This window comes from Rhinopithecus bieti, unplaced genomic scaffold, assembly GCF_001698545.2.
Source record: "Rhinopithecus bieti isolate Rb0 unplaced genomic scaffold, ASM169854v2 scaffold_9663, whole genome shotgun sequence".
Taxonomy (NCBI): domain Eukaryota; kingdom Metazoa; phylum Chordata; class Mammalia; order Primates; family Cercopithecidae; genus Rhinopithecus; species Rhinopithecus bieti.
In genome coordinates, this window is record NW_016806456.1 from 12,016 (window position 1) to 27,276 (window position 15,261).

Below are 15,261 nucleotides of genomic sequence, written 5' to 3' on the forward strand. Positions count from 1 at the left end.
TTGTGGTGGACTCCAGTCGTAGTATTTGTATCTCAATGCTTTGACATTCATTTTGAAATCTAACAGGGCATGTCAGTTACCAAATGGCAGTAGATAATATAAGCTCATTGGATGATCTTTATCTGGGTAAGCCACCACAATCAGTATTCACAAAAGATCTGGAAGAACCACAGTACTGTCAACTGACCACAGCTAGTCAATATTTTATTGAGGAAAATTTTCACTGTAGTCCTTCGGGAGAAGATGTGATGCACTTAGCTCTGTTAATAACCTTTGTAAAATCGTTCCTTAAACAGTCAAAATCATTAAGCATGATTTTTATTCTCTGAAACCAAACTATTATTTTAAATGACAATAGAAATAATGGGAGAATGATGTGAGGTAATGTTATATGTAAAATGCTATACACAGTTCTTTTACTATGTTTAGTGTCTTTGTTTTATGAAGCCTTCAAGAGTCATTGTGCTACTTAAAGTGAGGATCTGCTGGTTTGTTTGTATTTTCAGCTAATAGCACCATCATGGAGGTGTTTATCCACTTACTACATATATCATGTCTGGGGTTATATTTAGGGGACAGTTATCCTGGCACTCAGATTGTAAGTTTTCCTGTGAACCAAAATGTTAAGTTTTATTTACAAAATAATACTTTGTAAATCATTAAAACTTAAAATCCCAACCCCACTTGTACTTTCATCAGATATTTTGCATACTTGAAAAAATAATATTCTCTAATGAAAGAGCAAGTGGAGGTTGGGAAGGGGTAACTTACAACTTCAACAGCATAAAAGGATAGATAACTAATGGAAGTTATATATCGAATGATTTCTTCTGTATAAAAGCATATTTTATTTAAAAACAGGGATATTGAAATGTATGTTATAGCTCTTATAGAAAAATAACATGTTTTATAGGCCTTTTATTTGAAATTCAGTGTAAATCACTCTTAACACTATAAATTCATAGTTGTTGGAGGTTTTTTTTAGAGCTCTTAAATGATTTAAAGCATTTGTTCCCCAATTCAAAGCTCTATAGCCTTGAATGACCTAATTCATCAGTAACTTTCTTTGCCGGTAACTAGAGATTGTAGACTGAGTGACTATAATGTGCATATTTTCAAGAATTTGCTCCCACTGATTGATAGACACATTTCCTAGGAAAGCTTTGTATTTTCCATAGCCTTTTCACATCATCCCTCATTTCAGAACGTCACAGTTGTGGCATTTTACTTTCTAGTTTCAAGGAGGGGAAAGCCATCCTTGTTGCATAAGACCGGCGGACAGAAGATAACAATAGATCTCCCCACTCTGCCTCTTCCTACTGCAACCTAAAAGACGGAGAGGATGTTTGAGGCAGGTGGTTACAGGACTATGCACTTTTTTTGTAGGTCACATTAATTCTACGTCAGACTGGGTATTAATAGCGCGGGTTAGTGTGTTTTTTAAACTTCAAACTCTTATAGGGAAAACGAGGCAAAAAATGCAGCTAACCATATGCATCATGTGTCAAACAGAAGTAGGTCAAATTTAGGTTATTATTCCCTTGCGTTACATAGGGGATTTCGGTTCCCAGGACCTCCACAATAACCTCGGGGGCGAGAGTCGGCGCGAGAGCGAGTGATGGTAGCGTGCCAGGTCCTGCAGTTGCCCTTCGTAACTAAGTATCACGCCCCTCAGAAGTTTGGGTTTCTAATGTGTCTTGGTTACAGTGCATTTATTTCGATCGGTGTGATAGCTGAAAACAGTGCGTGCATAGAGCGGATCCTCGCAGTTCAAACCGCATGTTTGTTTCAGGGGTCAAAATGCATTTACTTTGGATTTATTGGGATTATGGTTACAAGATTATTTTACTTGGCTAACTTAAAAATTTCTCTGTATTTTCTAATTTTCCTTCAAAGAGCTTTGTTTTTAATCAGAAAAACACCCTCCCATCCCAGTTGTTAGAGAGATGACAAGAGAACAGGGTGATACATGCCAGGCGCCAGATCTGGCAGCCTGTAGAAAAATGGGAACCAAGGCTCATACATGCAAACGAGAGGGAAAACTAATAAGCACTAGGCTCCCCTGCATACTGGCTGCTGTCCCCCTATGCTTTACATATACTTGGTCTTCTGCCTTTAGTGCCCTGATGGTTTAGGCCCAGGATAACAAGAATCCCGCCGCCGCGCTTTCGCTTTCTTATTACCAGGCAACTCCCTCATACGTAGGTTTGATCGGCATTAATCCGCGTTTCACTATGAGTTCTCTATATTGTTTTTGGCGTGTCCAGCTAAACCCTTCCGTTTCATGCTTTATACTTTCCTTTCAAATTTGGTAACACAACTGCAATGCTAGCCCTTCAGTGGACTGGAGCTTGGAAAGAAAGGAACATTTAGACCTGTCAAAGTGAGTCGAAAAAATCCCAATAAAAGGATCCGATGTAGACATACCTCTCTCTCTTTTAACTTATTCCTTTGAAGAATAGATGCCATGAGAAATGTTTTTCAGTTCCAACCTTCCCATCAAACCGTCCTCTAACACAAGCTATTTAAAAAATTTAACGATTTCATCATGTTTCAACTTAGTAAGAAAAAAAAACTTCCCTCCCTTTGGTCATCCTAAATGCGTGGCCTAAAAAGTTACTCACCTAGATACAGTATATTCTTCACCATCTGAGCAGTAAATTCTTCTTACGCAGAGGTGCAAGCTTGCTTCTAGAAACTCGTCACCCTGAATAATAAGAGACCGAATAATCAATTGCATGGCACCATTTCCTACTTCCTTGAAAACAGCTCCTTCTAGGTGTATATACACGACGTATCCTCCTGAACTGGTGGTTTTAAAAAAATCAATTACCTCAGTATAGTAAAACCATTCATTAATTTCCAAACACCTATATAATATACAGTACTTACGCTGTGCCAGGGTGCCATCCCCACGCTCGAGGGAAAAAAGCTAATATACATGATAAAGGGAACCTACCTTACAGACTACTAATTAGTTTATAACATAAACAAAAAACGTACATATAACCAGGCATAAAGATTTCAAAAGTGTGGGAAAATCCATCAACGAAATAATATAAAATCAATGTGGACATAGTACTCGATGGCAATATTGTATAAAGTTACGTTTAAGACTTCTACCGATCATTCTTAATCAGTATAACTTAATAGATAAAAGAACTTATTGACCCGGGCGCGGGTGCTCAACCTGTAATCCCACACCTTGGGAGGCCGAGACGGGCGGACTCACGGAGGTCAGGAGATCCGAGACCATCCTGGCTACATGGTGAAACCTCCGTCTCTACTAAAAATACCCAAATACAAAAAACTAGCCGATGCACGCGGCGGCGCCTGTAGTCCCAGCCTACCCGGAGAGGCTGAGACCAGGAGAATGGCCTGAACCAGGAGCGCCGACCTTCGCAGGAACTGACGAGATCCAGCCACCTGCACTCCACCTGGGTGACAAGCCGAGACTGCGGCCGTCTCAAAAAAAACAAAAAAAAAAAAAAAAAAAAAAAAAAAAAAAAAAAAAAAAAAAAAACTATTACCAGGGTCATCACTAAGAACTTTTTGAAGAAGGGATATTGTTCTTTCTTTTTCCTGCCCTCTCTTTTAAATCCCTAGTTGTTAGTAAGGATTATTTTTTCTAATTAAGAAACAACAAAACAAAACATGCACTTTAAGGAAAATGTGGAAAACAAGTTTTAAGTAGCAAAATAAAAATAATTGACCCATGAGTCAATACTACATTTTGATGTGTATGTGTTTGAATGTTATGGTATGGTTATTGTTTCATGTACTCCACTAGATGAACATACCTGGGGAGGCTCTCACAAGTATCTACAGGGAGGCTCATGAGAGCCAATGCAGGCATGTTTCATATGTTGCCCTCTTTTCTCCCATGAATTTTTCCTGTAGTGGACATCGGCATTTCAGGTTAAGACGCTATTCTTTATGACCCCTTTATTTACCACTCAAAACATTTTTAGATGGCATTCAGATATTACTGTATTGGCTTCACTCCTCTGCATGTGGGTTCTTCATTTTAAAGTACTAGTCATTGTGACTCTCTGCTTCTGAAAGGAAGGGGAAGGCTTGTGTCAAAAGAGCAGACACAAAAGAGCTAGGTCTGTGCCAAAAGAGCAGAAGTATTTTGATGCCTTTTTATCACCTCCTTTGGGAGAATGATTGGCAGTTCTGAGATCCAATGAACACTTACCTGTAGTGGGTTCAATATGCAGGTCCTTCTCTGTTCTTCACTTGTAACAAGAGTGTTACTTATTTTTTATTTTTATTTTTTTGAGACAGGGTCTTTTTCTGTCATGCAGGCTGGAGTGCAGTGGTGTCATCATGGCTCACTGCAGCCTTGATTCCTGTGCTCAAGCGATCTTCCTACCTCAGCCTCCTGGGTAACTGGGACTATAGGCGCATGCCAACATGCCCAGCTAATTTAATTTTTTTTTTTTTTTTTTGGTAGAAATGAGGTCTTGTTATGTTGCCTAGGTTTGTCACAAATTCCTGGCCTCAAGTGATCCTCCCACCTCGGCTTCCCAATAGGCATGAGCAACTGTACCTGCCTTAAGTGTTACTATTTTGGACAGAGATTTATCATTGAAACTTCGGAAGTCTTAAGTGTTATTGTAACTTGTAGACTATCTTTTAAGAAAGGTGCATGCTTTTCTAAGTCCACTGGTTTCTTGAGTGAGGAAAGATCAATAACTGTAAGGCACTTTATTAGGGGACTTCAGGCCTACAAAGGGGGGTTGGAATAAGGGTCTCCTAGAATAGTGAGAGCAATTAGCAGAAACTCTTAGTATGAACTCAGTAGATGAAGGACGTAAATCATCCACAGAAACTTTCCCAACAAGTGGGTTTGTAAAGACATTTTAATATGTCACTAAATTCTCCTTGGTATGATACTCTTTTAATCATCTATCCATTTTGCCTAGAGTTACAGAAGGTAGAGCTAGCATTCTGTATAACCAAGTGTTGTGTGCAGGTACAGGGGGTGGGTAGATATGTATTACATTGACAATGCTTTAGGAATGGAAAAATGTAATTATTTTCTCGTATTCTTTTTTTTTTTTTGAGACGGAGTCTTGCTCTGCCGCTCAGGCTGAAGTGCAGTGGTGCGATCTCAGCTCACTGCATCCTCTGCCTCTCAGGTTCAAGCCATTCTCCTGCCTCAGCCTCCTGAGTGGCTGGGATTACAGGTGCCCACTACGACGCCTGGCTAATTTTTGTATTTTTATAGAGATGGGGTTTCACCACATTGGCCAGGCTGGTCTTGAACTACTGACCTCGTGATCCACCCACCTCGGTCTCCCAAAGTGCTGGGATTACAGGCATGAGCCATTCTGACTGGCCCATGTTTTTTTTTTTTTTTTTTTTCCTTACTCCCTTGGGAATTTTTTTTGTGTTTAATTTACATGTGGAAATATATGGTAAAGAAGAGTTGGTCACCTAAATTTTACAGAACTCGAGATACTAGTTTAATACAACCAGAAGGGACAAAATATCTTGTTACATTGCTATTAGAGTTCTCCTTTCAAAGGCCTGCCTTCCCCCTCCCCCATCCTGGGCATTGTAGGGATAGTAGCACAGAACCTAATAAAACAGATACTACACCTCCTGAGATACCTAATTTTGGGGAGTCTGAGAATTTCTTTAGGTGAAAGTATACTTAAAATCAGCACCTCAAACTGCTAGAGAAGTGTGCTAAGCATATGCTACTGGATTCTAAGGTTCATTGGATCTATTATTACCATGAATATAGAGGATGTAAGTATATAATCACAGAATTACAGGAACATACCCGCTTAAATTTCCCAGAGACCTTGTTCTGAAGTCTGCTACAGTTGGTACTGATCTGATAGGAAATGCTTTTAATTGTTTTTCCACTTTGAAGAACTGGATGAGATTCGGCCAATGTGATGACACATATTCTACAAGGAGAAAAAATTGATCCTGTGTGATTGCTTGGAATAATTTTTCCTCCCATAATTCTTATTGGAACAAGAATGTATGAACTGATATTTGTTTAGTCAAACTATCATCTTCCCCCTTTTTTCTTTGGCTACTATTGGGGCATAACTGTAGAAAGGAGAATACAATAATAAAAGAGAAAACAAGATTGAATTTCTTTCCCAGGAAAGGGAAGAGTACCAGAGGTCTTTAGGTAGGTTGCATTGGGGTAGAAGACAAAAAAATAAGGCATGCCTGTGTATACAAGATACCATGTATGTCTCTACTGTAGCCCTTTCTGTGGGCTCTTAACAGTTCAGTAGTTGGGCACAGACTGGCCACTTCAGGTAGTAGCTGATGATGTGGTCCTCCATTTGGGTGTTTGAGTAATCAAATTTATTTGTTCAGAGTAGCCAGGCACTGGAATACTCATTCTTGCCAAACAAACTCCTATAATAATACCATTTCAACACAGTAGAAGATAATTAATGCATGTTTGTTTAGTGAGCATTTGTTCAATCCAAGACTACAAGACCATACCAGGCTACAATACCAGAAAAAAAAAAAAGGTTTTGATAATTTAAAATTCCCAATTTGCTTACCGGTTAGAGTGCTGTAGTATACAGTGGTCCTCACAAAATTTTCCTTTGACATCTAGAAGAATAAATGAATCTATTGGTGGCTGAAATCAATACTTACTACCACTATGTGGTACTTTCTTTGGGTCATAGAGATAGTTAATAATGAAGATTGGACACACACATGCTGCATGCTGGTCACTGCTATCCCTACATTACTCAAAAAGACATACCCAAAGGCTTCCTGGAAAGTATTTAAAGAGATCTGGCCCAGACAGAATAATTTATTCAACATTAAGGTAATTAACTCCTTGCTCCATCTTACTTTACACTCACTTCAAAATGAGTACACACAGTATTTTTACTAGAAAAATGCAATTAGCATCCCATTCTTTATGATATATATTTTTTGTTGGTGGTTTCCAGGACTGTTCTGATGTTGGTGCAAGTCCGACATTCTGGGAAACCCCTCAGTCATGGGTCAACTAGGACAGGTTGGTCACCCTATGTTTGACCAACAGAAAATATGCTACAATATATATATTTTTAACTGAGTATAACCATTATCACTGAATGAAAGGAAGAAAGGAGAGTCCCAAACGATGCTCCCGCCACTGGTACTGCTTACACAAAACAGTACAAAAAGAATACCTACTTCTAAGTGGAAGATGAACAATACCGGTGGCGTCTCCTTAAGTAAATGTGTAATCCTGCTTTCTAAATGTCTCTAATCTAACCCACCCTCTTCTCGCCAGCCCTACTGTCTCTACCTTGGTTTCGATCTGATCATTTACATAATTTTATGTATCGCTACTCCCTGTGAGAGTGAGCCCCTCAATCCCTCCAGGCACTTCAGGACTGTGGCAACCTAGCCCTGCGCCTACCTCCGGGGCCTCCGTTTAGAGTACTCATCTTCCCGCGAGCAACACCCTAGAGCTCGCACTGCAATCGCCGGTCCCAGAATACGCCCTGAAGTATTTCAGGCCACCAGGTCTTTGCAAATGCCACTACCTGGGCCTAGACGGAACACAGAAGTCCAGCTCCTTCTGACGTGGGGAGGGAGCGCCAGGGAGAGCGCGCGTGGCTTACGATCTGTCAACGTAGTCTCCACAACATTAGGCCAATGCGGCCAAGGAGGGATCAACATCACTCTGCACTTACCCGGTTTGTACCAGCGAGTGAAGTATCGATCCACGAGCGAAGGCACCACCGGCTCCGCTGCTTCGGGCTCGGTAGCCATGGCGACCTCCGGCGCCGCCACCCCTCCCTCCCGGACCCCAGGCGCTTCCTCCGCGCAACCCGGACTGGGCGTGCTCTTCCGGCGCGCAGCGCGTGTCGTGCGCACGCGCGCTCCTCCCAGCTCCGCAGGTTCCGCACCCCATTACTGTGCTTTGGGGTTCGACATCAAAACAGATCAAATACAAAAGTGTGGGCAGATGGGCGAGAGGGCAGAGGGACAGGGGACGCGGCCAATGTAGCTCCTCTACCTTTACGGTGCCAGGGCTACAAAGAAGGCCGGTCCCCATAAGTGACCCGGCAAGCGGGCCCGGCCACGCACCCTTCGCTGGATGACGTCACCCCGCGCCGCACTCCGCAGGCCGGGCCCGCCTAGTTGACGGGACCATTGCGCAGCTGGCCTCTGTCGTGCTTCAGCGCACCGCTGGAGGCCTATTGCGCTCGGTACGAGAGCGGAACCTAGGACAGAGACGCGTGCGCAATTCGGGGCGGACTCTGGGTAGCCGGCTGCGCGTGGCTGGGGTGGCGAGGCCGGATGCACCTCTGTTTGGGGGTCTTCAGGTAAGCCATCCATCCGGGGCAGGGGCACGGGAGTGGACCCCTGCGCCGGCGGTGTCCGGGTGAAAGAGACCCGGAGGCTCCTCTGCTTGCTGCGGGCCGGGGACTGGAGTGCGGGCTGCACCACCTCTTTCCTAGAGCCTTAAATTCTTTTTGCAGTTTTGCCACCTGCTCCATCGGGGGCGCTGGGAGGCGCGACAGCCCAGGGATGCCTGCTGCACCTCCAGCCAGACTTAACTCAGCCTCTTGATTGCTTGCAGGGGGTTGATAATAACGCTGAAAGCGATAGCATTAATTCACGATGGAAGGCGGCGGTTAATAGAGGCTCGGGTGCTGCGGTGCTGGTCCTTTCTCGCGTCTGAGACTTCTTCGTGGGGGTGGTGTCCTCTGTGCTTCTCCATCTAACGTGGTGTTTTAACGTGGCTTTCTTTCCCGTTAACGATGATCTCCGTGGAGACAGTGGCTGCCTGAGTAATCTTCAGATCCCAGCACTTAGCAAGTGCCCAGTCGGTGTTGGATGTAGGCCACAGACAGGATCGTAAAGAATTCAACTGTATATTGACAGCCACAGCCACGGTGCTAACCAATGAATAGATCAATATGAAGAGTAAGCAGAAAGGCAGCAAAGACAGTTTTCCAGCTCGGGGACATAGCGTAGAAATGGCCTGTCCCGAAATAGTGGGAACTGTCATTTGGGGGAAGAATAGCAACTTCTTTGCTTTCCAGGTCGCATTTGATGTGCATGTGAGACATGCTTGTGATTCTATCAGGAGGTTGGAAATGTGGGTTTAGTGGTCAATTTGGGCTAATTCAGTCAGGGCTAGACATTTAGGCCTAATCAGCGTATTCGTGATCTGCCTGGTACATGTAATCATGCATATGATGTCTAGCCAAGAGGTGGATAGTTGAAGGGACAAGGGAAGAAAATGAAGGAGTTGTCAGAAAATTTAAGAGAGAATTCACTATTGACCTTTGGTGTGGAGGAATCTTTAGCACATTTAAGGACTGAGAAAAGTTTGAATCAGTGGAGGCAGGAAGTTTGGAGGTTGCAGATGTCAGAGAAAGAGTATCAATAGGCCTAGGTCCTGTGGCAATATGGAGGATATTCCTTTCCTACCCTGGAAAGAAGTGGACAGAAGTCTTCCTTTAAGAAGATAAGGGAATAAGGCTGATGGGTGTCAAATTTCAGAGAAACTAGTTTTGAGGCGTTTTTGTGATGTTTAAAGATTAAAAACGCGGCCAGGCACGGTGGCTCACACCTGTAATCCCAGCACTTTGGGAGGCAGAGGCGAGTGGATCACTTGAGGTCAAAGAGTTCAAGAACAACCTGGCCAACATGGTGAAACCCTGTCTCTACTAAAATTACAAAAATTAGCCGGGCATGGTGCCGGGTGCCTGAAATCCCAGCTACTTGGGAAGCTGAGGCAGGAGAATCGCTTGAACCCAGGAGGCAGAGGTTGCGGTGAGCTGAGATCGCGGTCATTGCACTCCAGCCTGGGCAATAAGAGCGAAACTCTGTCTCAAAAAAAAAAAAACAAAAAAAACAAAAAAAAAAACCTGCATGATATGTTAGAGGTTTCAAGTAATTTCTAGAAGTTCTTGAATATAATTGTCACCAAAACTTCCTAAAATCATTGTCTGCCCTGATTTCCTCACTTCCATCATATATAAACTTACCTTCGTCTTATCCCACATTATATATTATATAATTCCTATTATACATGACATTATCTTCTCTGTACTATTAGGATTGATTCATCTTTATTCTTTCTGTGTCATACATATGTGGGGTGCCAAGATGAGAGAATTCTCCTTGGATTAAAGTGACAATGAGGCCAGTATGGTCCTTGTAATTGCTACCCCTAACATAACTTAGGGACTTACAATCATAAGCCTTAAAGGGATCTGAATATAAATAACTAACACAGTAACTTTTTTTTTTCCCTACTTAGGTAATGTTATGCATTTAAGCAAGTCTGATTTTGCCAGACCAAAGTAGACGTTCTGTTTAGCACTCTTTTCTCACGTTTTCTATTGTCCTGGGAAAAGCCTGGCCAGAAGAACAAAGTTACTAGAAGTAGGTATGTCAGGTCATCAAGGTCCTTGAAATGTTGGTCATCATTTTCAAGTAAATTGTTGTCATGTCCCAGTATTTTATCTTCTCCTTTAGAACAATAAATGCGTTTCTATCTTTGACTTCATTTTTTTTATGAATGTATAAAGCCGGTTTATAAATGAATAGACCTGGTGAATATTAAAGTTGTTTCAGATTCTCTTCAACTGCTAGCATATAAACATGGATTTTCAAATAGTGCTAATCAGTGGGATACCCTTTTGTTTTTCCTTATGATTTCATAAAGATGTCCTAACATGCAAAAATAAAACGTTTCCCCATTCGTTTGTTCTTTCAACTTTCCCAAAGGAATAACTGATGTTACATCTTTTTTGAAGAAAGCATTCTAAAGTTGAGAATCTTGCCTCTCCTAAAAAGTGCGAACGTAAAATAGGTTTCAGAATTCCTAATTTGTAGACCATAACTGTATAGCGTGGGTCAGGTTGCTGCTATAATCCACACATGGATGTGTACTCAGAGAGGTAAGTTTTTTCTTTTCTTGGCTATTCTGATTCTAACTACCACTTCTTCACCCCCTGAATCATTTCACTTAAATAAATATGGTCATTTATCACTATTAAGCTATTTCTTTCTCTCTCAGGGATTAATGGTTCATCAAGGGATAGTTGTATTTGTCTCGTGGGAATCACTTCATCATGCGAAATCTGAAATTATTTCGGACCCTGGAGTTCAGGGATATTCAAGGTCCGGGGAAACCTCAGTGCTTCTGTCTCCGAACTGAACAGGGGACAGTGCTCATTGGTTCAGAACATGGACTGATAGAAGTAGACCCTGTCTCAAGAGAAGTAAGTTACTGATGGAGAATGCTAGCAGATGGATATGACCCTTGATTTGTCTTCTTCCAAATTTCTTTCCCCACATAGTCTTTCTTTACATCCTACTGAATTTATATCCTCCCAAATGAACATCCTTTGCTTCATATATGTGCCATGTTAGACATAGCTTAAATAGTAACCCTTCTTTAACTCTGCTACTGTTGTAACCTAAGTCAGTAAAACTCTGACTTTACTTTTTGAGTGGGTTCCCTACTTTTTACCCTTTTTGTCATGCAAATTCTGTTTATAAGAGTGGTTCTTAATTGGGAATGAACACGAAAGTTGCCTGTGGAGCTTTCTAAAAGTTTGAGCCCACATCTCATGTCAACTAAATCAGAATCTTTAGTGTTGGTTCCTAACTGTATGTGCTTTAAAAACCTCTGTGGGTTGGTTTTCATATGGTCCCTTGATTTTATTCTTCTACTAATACATTTTAGGCAGTTACATCCTTTAGTGCCTTTTCCTCATACTGTAGCAATCTTAGAAAAATATAGTTATTAGCATCATGTTTTATTGGGCATTTTAAAGAGACCAGACTTACTGTTTTGTTTTGTCTTTGTTTGGCAAGAAGGTCATATTACCTATTTTTCTTGTTAAAGATGACAGAATAGTGATATTTCTTAAATGAAAGTTTGGGTTTCCATCTGGAAAAAACGTTCTCGAAAGCTTTTATATAATTAAAGAAGCATTAGGCCGGGCGTGGTGGCTCACGCCTGTAATCCCAGGCACTTTTGGGAGGCGAAAGCAGAGACACGAGGTCAGGAGATCGAGACCATCCCTGGCTAACATGGTGAAATCCCGTCTGTACTAAAAATACCAAAAAATTAGCCTGGGCGGTGGTTGGGCAGGCGCCCTGTAGTCCCCAGCTACTCAGGAGGCTGAGCAGGGAGAATGGCGTGGAAACCCGGAGGGCGGAGCTTGCAGTGAGCTGAGGATTACACCCACTGCACTCCAGGCCTGGGCGGGGGGACAGAGGCGAGGCTCCCCGTCTCAAATACATAAATTAATAAAATAAAAAAAAATAAAATTAAAAAAATAAAAAATAATAAAAGCATTAAAAAGTATTTATTTCTGGAAATGTTATCAATATATTCTTGAAAGTAGGGTTAATTTGCTTATGTGTTTACTTTGGTGAAAGGTGAAAAATGAAGTTTCTTTGGTGGCAGAAGGCTTTCTCCCAGAGGATGGAAGTGGCCGCATTGTTGGTGTTCAGGACTTGCTGGATCAGGAGTCTGTGTGTGTGGCCACAGCCTCTGGAGATGTCATAGTCTTTAGTCTCAGCACACAACAGGTAAGTGGAAGAGTCCAGTGAGTGGGGAGTCTCAAGCGTCCTCAAATAGGTTACTTGGTATTTGTGGAAGTTTTCAAATCAGTTGCCATAATATTTAAGCTTTTGCAAATTAGTATCTGCATTATGTATTCCTTTATTTAAAAAATTGTTAACATGGCTTTAGCTGTATTTTAAGATTCTTCTAAAACTCAGTTTTGTCTGCTGCATCTTTTAATGAGAATAATCAGAACATTCCAAATGAGAATATATTTTTTTAAGTTAAAACTGGCTATTCTTGTGTGGTGTAGATCACCTCTTATCAGACCCTCGTCCTGAGTTGCAACCTTTGTTTCTCAATTTAGGAAGTCTTTGAATGTTTATCTGACATAGATTTTCTGTTATGAATGTTGATTGGCTAACTTTAGAGTCCCTGAACTCTAGGCACTAAAGTAATACATTATCATTACCTGCGTATTTGATGACTGCCAGGAGAGCTAGTCTTCAAGCAGTTGCTGCTTTCTCTGCTCTAGTGTGTAGCTGAGTTTCAAATTTCTATCCTCACCTTCTTAACAGCAAGGGTTTCAAATTACACTTGCCTGAGTCTTTAAATCTTCTTTGATTACTTCATTAGTTGTGATCTCCTTAACATCGATTATGTCACAGAAGTTAGAGTATTACTAATAGTAGGATAATAATAACAGCTTGCATTTATTAACTGTTTAGCATGTACTTGGCACTTTTTAAAGTGCTTTTCATGCAAATTTGTTTAATCTTCACTATGACCTTATGTGGTAGGTTGTTGTTTCCTATTCTTCAGAAGAGGCAGTTGAGGCACAGAGTGCTTAAGTGATTAGACCAGGGTCACACAGTAATCAAATGGAGTTTGACCCTAGCAGTCTAAATCTGGTACCTTTGCTCTTAACCATTCCATTTAGTACAATCGTAAACCTTACTCTCAGTTCATGGTGGGAAATATCAAACCTGTCATGCCCAGCTTAATTGGTTTTTCTCATATTTAAATGATAGATGCTTTTACTTTCAAAACATTTTGTAGCATTGTTTCCTGGTTACTGAGCTCTTCCAGTCTATTTATCTTCATTTAATGGTGCTGATTCTACCCTTTAGTGGCTTCTCAATTGTCTGGAAGGTAGAGCCCATGTTCCTTATTGTGCCTTATAAGCCCTTTCACTATCTGTTCCCCACACTCCTTTTAGTCCCATCCCCATTGTTCCCATGTGTATGTATACCTTATGTTTTAGTTGCAGCTAATTTTTAACTGCTCTTTTTTTCTGGCTTTGTGCCTCTGCACTGTGTTTTCTTCCTGGTCTCTCATTCCTGTCCTTATTACCACTCTTTGAAACACGTCAGAAAAACTTTTTGTGCACTCTGGGCCACTGGTCATTCCCTGTGCTGAGACGCACTTTGCTTTCCAGAGATCTTGGTCATTGCTGTCATCTTCTGTAGAGTCATCTTTTATCTCCCTCATGAGACAGCTCTGGGAAGAAAGAGATTTATTTCTAATCCCTGTGCCCGATAACAGGTCTATTCTCTTGATATCTATTACTGAAGAAATGTTTGTTGAATAAGTTCTAGTTTTAATTTTTTAATTTAAATTTTTAATTTTTATGGGTACATAGTAAGTACATATATTTATGGGCTATATGAGATGCTCTGATACAGGCATGCAGTGCAAAATAACCACATCATGGAGAATGGGATATCCATCCCATCAAGCGTTTATCCTTTGTGTTACAAACAATCCAATTACAGCCTTTTAGTTATTTTAAAATGTGCAATTACTATTGACTATAGTTACCTTATTGTGCTATCAAATAACAGGTCTTATTTATTCTGTCTATTTTTTTTGTACCTATTAACTATTCCAACTTCCCTCAGCCACCTCACTACCCTTCCCAGCCTCTGGTAACCATCCTTCTATTCTCTGTGTCCATGAGTTCAATTGTTTTGATTTTTAGATCCCACAAATAAGTGAGAACATACGATGTTTGTCTTTTTGTGCCTGGTTTATTTCGCTTAATGTAATCATCTCCAGTTCCATCCATGTTGTTGCAGATGACAGGATCTTATTCTTTTGTTATGGCTGAGTAGTACTCCATTGTGTATAGTACCACAATGTCTTTATCCAGTCATCTGTTGATGGACACAAGTTGCTTCCAAATCTTAGCTGTTGTGAACAGAGCTGCAACAAACATGAGAGTGCAGATATCTCTTTCATATACTGATGTTCTTTCTTTTTGTTTTTTTAATTGTTTTGATTAAAGTTGCAGGCAATTTTTACTAAGACGCTAGTGTTTTGAGTCTCTCTTTTCAATTTTCTCTGTCTCAGCTGGAGTGTGTTGGGAGTGTAGCCAGTGGTATCTCTGTCATGAGTTGGAGTCCTGACCAAGAGCTGGTGCTTCTTGCCACAGGTAAGCTTGTTACTGGTGGCTCACTCACTTTTCTAAAACATTACTCCAGGTATCTTACAGGCTTCATCAGTTTTGGGCTGCTTGAATTTCAAAAAATTTCTTTGAACCAGTCTAATACCAATAGTATACTGTAGAGTGAATTTATTTATTTTTATTTTTTTATTTTTTTGGTGACTGAAGTTTTACCTCTTAGCTTATCATCATAAAAAGTTGTTTCATGTAACTTTTCAGTTTTTGGGAGTAAATAAAGTCATAAAACTTGGGGAGGCTGCTAAGTCCCCAGTTAGAGTTAAAA

At 41.0% G+C, this 15,261-nt stretch overlaps 2 protein-coding genes across 7 annotated transcripts in view; one reads left to right on the top strand and one right to left on the bottom strand.

The window, feature by feature from the left end:
* The window catches only part of ABITRAM (actin binding transcription modulator), a 17,917-nt gene extending 10,077 nt beyond the window's left edge, over window positions 1–7,840 (bottom strand). Inside the window, exons 1-4 of one of the 2 annotated variants that reach the window (XM_017876685.1) lie at window positions 7,686–7,840; window positions 6,549–6,600; window positions 5,798–5,927; window positions 3,666–4,058 (exon numbers count right to left, since the gene is read on the bottom strand). In XM_017876685.1, the coding sequence (XP_017732174.1) occupies window positions 4,023–4,058; window positions 5,798–5,927; window positions 6,549–6,600; window positions 7,686–7,764 (297 nt within the window). In that variant the 5' untranslated portion in view covers window positions 7,765–7,840 and the 3' untranslated portion in view covers window positions 3,666–4,022. Of the gene's footprint in view, window positions 1–3,665; window positions 4,059–5,797; window positions 5,928–6,548; window positions 6,601–7,685 lie in introns of those variants that run through there. The other variant, XM_017876683.1, reaches the window with a different exon arrangement.
* Window positions 7,841–7,869: 29 nt separating this feature from the next.
* ELP1 (elongator acetyltransferase complex subunit 1) overlaps window positions 7,870–15,261 on the top strand; it is a 69,349-nt gene continuing 61,957 nt past the window's right edge. For 2 of the 5 annotated variants that reach the window (XM_017876677.1, XM_017876681.1), the window contains exons 1-4: window positions 7,870–8,321; window positions 11,033–11,237; window positions 12,406–12,558; window positions 14,885–14,966. In XM_017876677.1, the coding sequence (XP_017732166.1) occupies window positions 11,088–11,237; window positions 12,406–12,558; window positions 14,885–14,966 (385 nt within the window). In that variant the 5' untranslated portion in view covers window positions 7,870–8,321; window positions 11,033–11,087. Of the gene's footprint in view, window positions 8,322–10,270; window positions 10,400–10,740; window positions 10,914–11,032; window positions 11,238–12,405; window positions 12,559–14,884; window positions 14,967–15,261 lie in introns of all 5 variants that reach the window. The other 3 variants (XM_017876678.1, XM_017876679.1, XM_017876680.1) reach the window with 3 other exon arrangements.